General features: G+C 36.8%; 1 protein-coding gene across 1 annotated transcript; it reads right to left on the reverse strand.

Annotated features, from left to right (window-relative positions):
- Positions 1-3459: 3459 nt before the first annotated feature.
- Positions 3460-3999, reverse strand: LOC120270313. Its single transcript, XM_039277326.1, has one exon. It carries the CDS (start codon positions 3997-3999, stop codon positions 3460-3462), a length of 540 nt encoding a protein of 179 aa, XP_039133260.1.
- Between the last annotated feature and the right edge of the window lie 7559 nt (positions 4000-11558).

Genomic DNA, 11558 nt, shown 5'->3' on the forward strand with positions numbered 1-11558 from the left:
CTTTGATCAATGAGCCTCCTGTAGTAGACTCTATGCTCGGGATCTTAGAACCGTAGTACTGATTGCCGAGAAGTCTCTTTAGTCTTCTTCTTCTTGGCCTCTGCTTGGGGACCATTATAATTCTCTTTTGACCCAATACCTGTAATTTAGAAAGAATATGGAAAATCAATCAATATAATACGGAAAATCTAATGTAGAAAAGGATAACGGGTACATCATGGGTATTATATAACCATAATGGTCTCACAATGAAAATTACCATGGCCGTGATGTCCCTATGGATTGTTATAATGAGCACATAATGGCGGATTGTGTAACTCAGTAGCTCACCTATGCACTGTACTAGGGCCACCACAAATCGACAACGGCCATGGTCCATCCGTTGTGTCCTCGAGTACAACAACGACCAACTGACAACGGGCTTCCTCCCGTTGCCAAGTGTTGCTGAGGTGAGATGAGTGGGAAAAATCTCATAACGGCCTCACAACGAGCTGATAACACCCATTGTGGCTCATCTCTCCCTTGTTCAGTGTTTGGACACAACGGTCATCAAAACGACCGTTATTCATTGGGGAACGATCGTTGTGATGCCCTACCATTGTGAAAAATTTCTAAACATTGTTCTATTTCTATGGAAGTTTATATAAAAACATTCACCAAGCATCATTAAACACTTTCATACCATTTAAATATTATAAAATCATGATATTTTAAAGATTTGGAAGGATTATTACCAAAATTGGATTAAAGAGAGGGTTTTTCCTAGGTGAGAATCAAGTAAATGAAGTGTTAGATCGATCGAAAATGAGCCCAGTCTCCTCAGAATCACTAAGTAAAGATCTGGGAAGGTCTCCAGTGAAATGGTAGATAGGGAAGTGAGTTTTTGAGTGAGAATAGCAAAGGGTCGGCTGTCGGTGTCCCTATACTTCCTCGTAAAGGGATTTATAATGGCCAAATAACGGCAGTTGTTCATGCATTCAGATTCTTCGAGGTACCATGGCTATTATCAACCAGCTATAGGGCCATTGTCAACTCAGTTTTTTTCTAAAAAATCTCTAAGTGTTGGCAACAGCCGTTGCAGGGCTCGTTGTGTTCACAACGGCCTTACAATGGGCAGGGTAAAACCGTGCCAGAACTCTAGAAAATTCAGAGTTACGACATCCTCTGTGGAATGACCGTGATAGATTACCACAACCGTCACAATGGGCGTTATAAGCCTGTTGCAGGCTCACCCAAATTTTCCAAAAAAGCTTAATTCTTTGCCTGGTCATCACAATGGGTACAACGGGTTTACCACACCAGTTGTGATGCTTGCTGATAAGTGTCTAAATGTATGTATTTTCGTATATGTATTTTATACATCTAGCATGTATTTTTATAAGAATTGATGCCCGTTTTATGCTTAATAGAGTATTATTTACTTTGCAGGGCATGAAAGAGCAATGGAGGACACGAAGATATGATTTGGGTGAAAAAGAGAAGAAAACCAGGCCACAATACTATAGCAGATTACTGTAGTTAGAGTGCAGTAGTAGTGGCACTGTAGTAAGTCACTATAGTAACTACTGTAGCACCTGGAGAATTTTCGAGTCAGGAATTGATCCAGGCCATAGGGCCTCAATGCTGCCCTGAATTGACCCTGGGATGGATACTGTAGCAAGAGAAACCATTTTTAGGTTTGATTCATACGGCCTCAATGAGGCCATCATTGACCCCATCATAGACCCCGGGATTGAACCCGGGATAGACCCCATGATGGCTTGTTTTGGAGGGATTTTGGTCTCTTTTTGACCCATATACGGCCCCTATACGGCCAAGATACATGGGAGATATAAAATCACATTTGAGGGGTTGAAAGTGGAGTTTTTCTTGGCAGCCACAACTTGGGGAAGAAAGGGAAGAACGAAGATATCTTGAAGAAGGTCTTTCTTGAGGCTTGAGAGGTGATCAACAGCTTGAACTTCAAGGGCAGAGCTTCACCATCAAGGGAGAAGGAGTCAAGGGATCAGTCGGCATTCACTTGGCTAGAGGAAGCGCCATTCGGCCGGTCTTGCCCTTCTTCTTCATCATTTGGAATAGGGAGTATCATTTATGAGCTTGTTTATTGGCTTTCTTATTTTGATCATGCTTTCTTGTATTATGGCACACTAGACCCCCAAGACCACTGGATGTAGGTGAACCTTGAGGGGTTCATCATGTATTTTGGATGCTTTGCTTTATGATTAATTGAAATGCATTCTGTTGATTTATGGTTTAGCTCATTGTTCTTCATGCCTAGAACTATTAAATGGAGAGATCCTTAGTTCTTTATTGAGTTGTACACGTAGATGTGACCTACTTGCGTGTACTATATCATTAATGAGCTAAAAGGGGTATACTTATATGGACATGCCGAGAAATTGGATGTCGGTAGCCTCTCCGAACCATAAGGATAGACTTAGGGTAAGTGTGTCTGTATTGCAGGATCTCCCTATACTTAATGCGATTGTAGGAATGTGATCAGGGAGAGATCCTTATCGACATTCATATAGGATTAGGGTTCAACTGCCGAGAAATTGGGGTTGGACTAATCTTGAGATCCTTCGGTCAAAAATCACCCTTGCTATGTTATTACTGTGCATCCATATATCATGATGACCCCTTAAGGGGATCCTCATCCTTAGGCCTCTATACCTCATTCTTGCTCTTGTGATCTCTTGTGTTATTTTGTAATTCTCATACTAGCAAATTGTTTACATTCTTGCATATGTTAGAGTAGTTCACCATGTTTAAGTTGTAAGGTTAGAAAATAGGCTGATGGAGGAGTAATAGAAGCTCCTTAGCCGCATGGAATACGATCCCTGTGTCACTCGCAGGGTATTACTTGGCGATCCCATACACTTGCTAGGAAGCAATCACTCGCAGTGGAAAACTAAAGGTTTTCCCTGTGTAAAACAACATGAAAATAGTTCCTACTAATAGTCCTAGACTCCCCAAACATGTTTCGCTAATGAAATTTAGTGGGGTTGATCCAACTTCCCACTTTTACATTAATTACCACATTCTATATTTTATTAACTAATGAATGATAAACTAAGAGTAAGTGGACAAAAGTCTAGAAAACAACTTGGGTTGCCTCCCAAGAAGTGCCTGTTTTACGCCATACCTCATGATGGCCTTCGGTTGCTTGGAGTAGGTAGAGAAGTTTTGCCTTCGTTACCTAGTTCTAAGGTAGTGGAGTTTATCACCTCTATAGTGTGTTCTTTTTTTGTTTGTACCTTTGTCCACACTTGCTTCGTTGATACAACTCTCATCTTACTCCCTTTATTCCTTCTTCTAAGTTGTGGTTCTGTTTGTTGTGTCGCCTATTCCTAAAGTTTCCCATCAAAGTATTCATGAAGGGGGCTCACCACAAACACATCATACACAAAATTCAGAAACAGAAAAATTAGGGTCATGTGCAAAGTAACATTCATCATATTAATCCATGGAGTATATCATAGCGATTGAGAGCTTGTACACCATTTCCTCATCTTCCACTTTTAATGTCATCTTTCCATCTCTCCAATTGATGATAGCCCTAGAGGTATTAAGGAAGGATCGTCTAAGAATTAGTGGAGTTTCTACATCTTCATCTATGTCAAGGATCACAAAATCCACGAGGAAGATGAGCTTTTCAACGGTTTCAAGTACATCTTCCACAATTCCCCATGGCCTTCTTACTGATTTATCGGCCAACTGCAAGGTCAACTTTTTGGGTATCAACTCTCCCAACCCAAGCTTCATGTAGATAGTGTATGACATCACATTGATACTAGCTCCAAAATCGGCTAGTGTGTTTTCTTCCACGCCATCACCTAACAAACATGGAATTACAAAACTTCTCTGATCTTTCAGTTTCATTGGCAGCTTTTTGTCAACAATGGCGAAACCATTTCTATATAGAGCCATTGTATCAACCTCTTCCAATTTCATCTTGTTGGTAAGCAACTCCTTCATAAACTTTGCATACTTCGGCATTTGGGACAATGCTTCACCAATGGGGATGTTTATGTGGATGTTTATAAAAATAATAATAATAATAATAATAATAAATTAAATGTATTTCCTAATTTAAACAAAAATATCCAAAATGCACAAATCTCAAGATCAGCCGAGAGCACTGATCTCGAGTAGATCCAAAATATCCAAAATACACAAATCTCAGGACTAGTCGAGAGCACTGATCTCAAGACGGTTTAAAATACTCAAATCTCAGGATCAACCGAGAGCACCGATCTCGAGGCGATCCAAAATATCCAAAATACACAAATCTTAGGATGAGTCGAGAGCACCGATCTCAAGACGGTCTAAAATACTCAAATCTCAGGATTAGCCTAAAGCACCGATCTCGAGGTGATCCAAAATATTCAAATCCCAAGATCCCATACGAGGGCACAAATCTCGAGGCGGTATAAATTCCAAAATCAATCATGAATACAAATCACGAGGCAAACATATATATAATGAAAAAAAAATATATAATTAAGTTTATGAAATAAGCTAATAATAATAATAATAATAAAATAAGATTGAGATAAAATAAAATGGAATAAAAAATAAATCAAAACGTATAAAATATATGTATATATATATGAAGATAAATTAAAATAAATTAGCTAAAAAAAAAAGAAAAAGATATATATATATATATATAATTAAAATAAATAGCATCCGATAATATATAAATTAATAAATAAATAAATAAATAGATAAATATATCAAATCAAATCAAAATCAAATTAGATAAAGATAATATATATAAAATAAAATAATTTAAATGAAATCAGATAAAAAAATAATAAAAATAATAATAATTTAAATTAAAATGAAATAAATCAAATAAAGTGATAATATATAATAAAGAAATAATATATATATATATATATAATAAAAATATACATAAGAGATAAATAAATAAATAAAAATAATAATAAATAAATAAAAATAGTAAAAATAATTAAAAAAATCAAATTAGTGAAACATATAAAAAAAATTATTACAAAATAAAATATAAATATATATAAAATAAATTTCTTAATATATATATAATAATATATCATAATGATAATAATATATAATATATAATATATAATGATAAATATAAGTGTTAATTGCCAAATACCCCTTGAAAGTTTCGTTTATATACATTTTCCCCTCTCTAATTTTGGTATCCCCAAAAACACCCTCTTTTTCTCTCTACTTATTTTTAAACCCTTCAAGTCGTTAAAGTGACTAAACTGAGTTGGGTGGGAATTTTTTTGACAACAATGACCTTCATCTACTAACGCAACTTTTTTTTTTTAATACGGGCTTTTATCTACTTGTAAGAAAGGTCTTCTTCTAACCGAGTCTTGGTTGTCCTTTTTTGGCATGTTTGCTCGTTCAATTTGGAATCTGTGAAATCTCGGGTTGGGTTGGTAGATCCGATCTGGAGATCGGAGTCACGGTGGAGACACCTAAATCCACCGGCGACAGCGTGGGAGTTCGACGGAAGTGCACCATCGCCGGAGCGGACCTCAATTGTTTTTTGGATTTATGGGTGTTTGCCCTGTTGTTTTATTTTCTTGGCGGCAATAAACGATAGACACAAAGATCAATGGTTTGAAGTCGGAGAACCCTTTAGAGGACTCCGTTGGTGGAGAGTTGGATCTGTAGACAAGCTCTGCTGGTGTTGGGGTTGAGGAGAAAGAGGTCGTGGAGATCGTTGGAGAGGTTGAGGAGCTAGTAGCATTAGAAGAGGAGAAGGAGAAGAGTGAGGAAGGTGAGAACTTGGAGAATCATACTAAGTTTCTGGTTGAAGAGACAAAGGAGAGGGAGAATGTAGTTGCGGAGGAGGTAGACAGAGATGAATTAGGAGAAAACTTTAGATTAAAGTATGTTTCTGTTTAAATATATGTGTTTTTGTGTAACTTAGGTATTTTCTGTTTTAAAATTTTTTTTTTATGTTTAATAATATTGGTTCATGTTTAAGTTACTGAGTAGCGTTTAACACAAACATACAATTTTAAACGGAAACTGGGTTACTTAAGCAGAAACTGAGTTATTTAAGCGGAAACTAGGTTAGTTACACACAAACATACACTATTAAGTGGAAGCAGACTAAGTTAAGCTACTAGTACAATAATACATTATATTTTGATTAATTTAGATCCCAAAACTCTTTAGAAATTATTGGATTAAAAAAATTAAAAATTAAAAATTAAACTCAAATTCAATTGGTCTTTTTTTAAATAAATGCTTAAAAATAATGTTTAAAAAGAAAATATCTTGGAATAAGAACTTTTAGGGAATTAGAACATAAAAAGAATCACCTTTTTATGGATATATGAATAAATCATGAGACTATTTTTACCATGGATTAATTCTTGTTCTATAAACTTTAGGCTATTTTTACCGAGTACTCTTTTTAAATCTTGTAGATTCCAATCAATATTTTCTTCCGAAATTAGAAGTACATTAAACATAAAGATAAATTTTAACGTTTTACGTTTAATAATAGTTGTTTTTGTTTAAGTTATTTTATTTCCGTTTATCAATCCGGGTTTTTGTTGAAGCTAACATGTTTTCGTTTAACAGTCTCGGTTAATGTTTAATTTACTCGTTTTTGTTTATCCGATTATGTTAGAGTGCATTGTTAAATGTTTTACTTTTAATTTGTTGGGTTTCAATAGTTTTACATTATATGTTAATGCGTATCTGATTAAGTTTACTAATTTTTGTTTAATAGTTTTGGTTTTTATTTGCGAATACACTTTTTATGTTTAACAATAGGTTTTTGTTTAAGTTATCTTGTTTCTATTTAATAATTCGGGTTTCTGTTTAAGGTATCGCGTTTCCGTTTAATAGTCTTGGTTTCTGTTTAACAATAGTTATTTTTGTTTAAATTACCTTGTTTTCTTTTATCAATCCTGGTTTGTGCAAGCAACCCCATAATAAACATTCCGACAATTTCAAATTTATCCATACAAAAAGAATCGACATAAATCGAATGAATTTGAATTAAAAAAAACACACATACATACCAATTAAGAATCTCCAAGGTGATCGACATAAGTTCTAAATCGTTCGTTTCTCTCTTACAAAACAACGAATACCCTCCCCCTCCTCATCCTCCTTCCGTTAATCCGATTTCTTCGGTTCTCTAAAGTACAACACATCTCTCATTAGTATAACGATTCTCGTCAGCCTCTTCCTTTTCAAGGCCGAGCCTTTCCCACCGACTTCATCGTCAAGGCAAACCCGAAGAACCCATAGCAACAGAAGGTGGTGATGAAAATGGTCGAAGGCCACTAGGGATCCGTGGTAAGGCTCAAGGTCTTTCAAAAAATATTTGAAAGATGGGAAAAAACTGGGTTATTTTAAAAAAGATGATGTGCTTTTATCCACCATTGTTGAGGGTAAAAATGGAATTCAATCAAATGAATTAGACGGAATTAGCTGAAAGGGGAAAAAATGAAGTGAAACAAAAAAGGAAGGGCTGTCCGGCAAATTCAAAAGTCAGAGGGGTTGTCTGTGAATTTTTTAAACTGTTAGGGGGTAAAAAATAATTTTCCCTAAATATAATAATATTAAAAAAAAAAATCTCTGTGTTGCATCTTGGCCCCCCACGATCAACTCGTTGTTTTCACAACCGTCCACCATCCTCACGATCGTCCCACCTCCGCACACCGACCCGACCTTTATAAAAGGACGGAGAGAAGAACGAAGGGGGAGGGGGGAGAACGGAAAGACGGAAGAACGAAGGAAGAGCAAAAGGAGGCGAAGAAAGAAGGAAGCGAAGGAGAAAAGGAAGATCGGAAGCGAAAGAAGAGAAGACGGAGATGAAAGAAGAAGAAGGAAGATGAAGGCAAAGAAGAGGAACGAAAAGCAGAAGACAAAGGTGTTCCTCTCCTCCCATGCTTACATATAGATATATATAAAGTATTGTAGCCGTGCCTGACAATGTCGCCATCATTGCTTCCGCCTCTGCTTGCCGATGTCACTACTGATCCCGACACTGCTGCCTGCCACTGCTGCTGTCATTGCTGTTGATGCTTGTCGCCATCAGAAAGAGATAAAGGCTGTCCAAAAAGGTGACACCAGTCCTCAAAGACGCTTGAAAGAACAAGACGACGCTATAGAGAGAGCATAGACGATGATGTTGATGACCTCGGAATCACCTGGCTGCTCTTCGCCTACCCGTAGTTAGATTCTTCAAAGGAGATCCCAGAAATCATTGATCGTAAGCCCGTTGGCAAGGTTCATCTCAAAATGTCGTTGGTGTGGAGGAGTCAATCGAATGATAAGAAGGTTTTGGTGTTCAAGAAGGCAAAGAGGATGCACTTGAAGGCAAAAAATCAAGGAGAAGCTCCTGCGGGATCATCAAGAGGGAGGATCGAAAAAGAAAGAATTGAGAGGAAGAGGAGCAGAAGATTTGATAAAAATAAAATAAAAGAAAGCATGGGTGACGCTGGATCTCGTCATTCTCTCAGGGCAAATAGGCAAGATCTACAGAAGCGCCTCGGGATTGGGTCATAGGAAGAGATCAATTATTAGATCTGTGATCAGGCTATGATGAAGCTCTGAACGTCGGATTTTGTGACGGTAATCTTCACCAACGATGATGAGATGATGCCAGAGGATGCCGCGGGGAAAAGGGTGATATTGACCATAGTCACCTCAGCTCAGTACTGATCAGATGTGTTGTTCTCATATCTTGGTGTCGGTCGGCTGGCCAGAAGAGCAATCGGTCGATGGAGCTTATAAAGCTTGCCATCATCCGGGATGAGGTTGAGGATGTGGATGATGGGAAGAAGTGAACCATTATCTTCTTCGGCACCCAGACTGGCACCACTGAGAAATTCGCCAAGGCGTTGGCGGAGGAAGCGGGAGCGCAATATAAAAAAGTCAATATTCAGAATTGCTTATTTGGACGAGTATGCTGCCAAAGATGATGAATATAAAGAAAATATGAGGAAAGAAATTCTTGTCTTGTTCTCCTTAGATGTGTAGGGGAGTTTGGCTTGTTGTTTTCGGTCTTAGCAACAGGTCGAGGAGTTTTAAAAAAAAATCACAAGAAGAAAAAATCAAAAATGCTATGGATGAGGCTATTGAATATCTAGATAACAACTAGCTCGCCGAAGTTAATGAGTTCAATGACAAGATGAAAGAAATAGAAAGAAATTGCAACCCCATCATTGTAAAAATGTATCAAGATGCTGGAATCGATGCAGCCGAAAAAGTGGATAAGGATAGTCCTTCAGCTTGGTACTGACGGTCTAGTAATGGTTCTCAATGGTTCTCTCTTTAGTATACTAGTGAGACTCCAAAGTGGTGAAGCTTGATTTTGACCAGTTCACGAAGTAGATGAATGAGGTTTACTGTTTTACAAGAACTATGCGTATTATCAAAATATGGTACAAAAAGGATGTATGTGCTGCAAATATGGTACAAAGGGGAATGTATGTGCTGATTGATTCAAATGTTTTAAAAGCTTTAGAGTTGCTGCTCTTTTTCATCTATAGATGTTTACATGTGGCTTCGTTAGATAAACGCTATGTGTGTTTAATTTTCCGCTATTCAGTTGGGTGTTAATACTCTCATCATATATATACATCTGTTTTAAGGAAAGAGAGAACTGGAGGCCAACGAAGCTTTTGAGTCAAGGGAACAAATTAGATGCTCTTTTAATACACACACACACACACACACACATATATATATATCTTTAAAGACAAGTACAAGGCTCCCCATAAACAACGTTTTTGTTTTTAGAGCAACAGCATCCTTCTAAGCATTTAATATCATCTCAAGTCCAATCTTGTTCCAAGATTCCATCAGGCTTTGTATGGTAAAGACAAGTGCAAGGCTTCAAAAAAAAAATATATATATATATATAATAAATGATAAATAAATAAATGTTTACGTGGCCCACGCATGCATTGGAATACGTGGGAATACGTGAAGCAAAGTCATGCACATTTCATTTGTGCATTCGTTGTCACATGAAAAGTGTAAATATATATATATATATATAAATTTAAAAGGATAAGGCCCACTATGAAAGAAAGGCATATGGAATATATAAATGGATATAAAAAAATAGGAATTAAAAAAAAAACAGTGGATGTTTTTCATTCAGCAACAAGTAAGAGTGAGTTCTTTGGCCTCCGAGTTTGGATATTAATTAGACGCAGAACAATTTACAAGGCATGAATATTGTGGTTAATCGATGAGAAATTGTCTTGCACCGTAGTTATTTGTCACGAAAAATTGAAACCGGTGTAAATATGTTAAATTTGATATTCTTCGTTAATCAAGCAGCATCTCTTTCTATCCAAAGAAATACCATGAATTAGTCAATGATTAAAATATACATCCCAAAGCAATGCTTGTTCCTAAACAACAACAAGAATGACATCTTAAAGCAACGACCAGATTGGTTTATTTAAAAAAAAAAAACCTCACAAGGCGGCAATGAGATATATATCTCAAATGGCAGCAAGGCAAGCGACATAGTGACAAGGCACTGGCAGCAATATATGATATATATATAAGTTATATATTCACATATAATTGATGTAATATATATATATATATGTAACAGATAAATAATAAAATTTATAATTCGCAATTTTCTTATCTTTACTTGTACTTGAGCCCTTAATCGGAGGTTCCTAAGACTTCAGTCTGTGATAATTAATAATAGAGGCTTGCCTCTATTAGGAATGAAAGAGCCCACAAAAGAAAAATAAAATAAAATGACATAAATAACATTTGTGATTCGATATATCATTTGGTGTCTCTTCACCAACACGATGACCGGGCACCTATTTTCAATCCCACAAATTCTGGCATTCCCGGTGGGGACCCTTTTAATTCCTCCTCCCATCTTTGAGGCTCAAGTACAAGTGAAGGCATTGCCTTTTATAACTCATGTATAAGAAAGTTAATATTATTGATATTTTTATTGCAGGTGAAATGGCGTTTAAGAGTTCAATTGCACCCGGAAGTCCGAAGCTCACTATTTTCCTGGGAGAAGGATCGGAAGTCCAACTGCCCAACTGTGTTTTCAACACTGGAGCTGCTGGAGCTGAGATGAGGTTCGGCACCATCTCCGAATATGTACAGTTCATGAAAAGAACATCATATCCGGAGGAAAACCTGACGGTCCCACGTCTGCCATCTAGGGGTCGTTGCCCAAATGTCATTATTCCTGCACTTGAGAAGCATACTTCTGATGAGAAACCAAGAACCTATGTCTTTAAGAGGCTATCATGTCCAAAAAACATAGTTTTTGTAGATGATGAAATGATGAACCCACTTTCACTGTTACTGCCAAAGGGAAGGAAAGTGGGATTTTTCTATCTGAAGAAGCTAAGCCAAGGAAAAGTGTGTTTTCAAGGCTGACTCCCAAGAAGATGAAAATCCCAAATCACAAATTAAATTTTGTGTCATTCCAAAATCAAAAGGATAATCGAATGGGTTCCTTTAAAAACTCATTCGGACCACTTAATATAATTAAGAATAACGCAACCACTGCAGAGCTGCGTTACCAG

The sequence above is a fragment of the Dioscorea cayenensis genome, chromosome 10 (genome assembly GCF_009730915.1).
Source record: "Dioscorea cayenensis subsp. rotundata cultivar TDr96_F1 chromosome 10, TDr96_F1_v2_PseudoChromosome.rev07_lg8_w22 25.fasta, whole genome shotgun sequence".
NCBI lineage: Eukaryota > Viridiplantae > Streptophyta > Magnoliopsida > Dioscoreales > Dioscoreaceae > Dioscorea > Dioscorea cayenensis.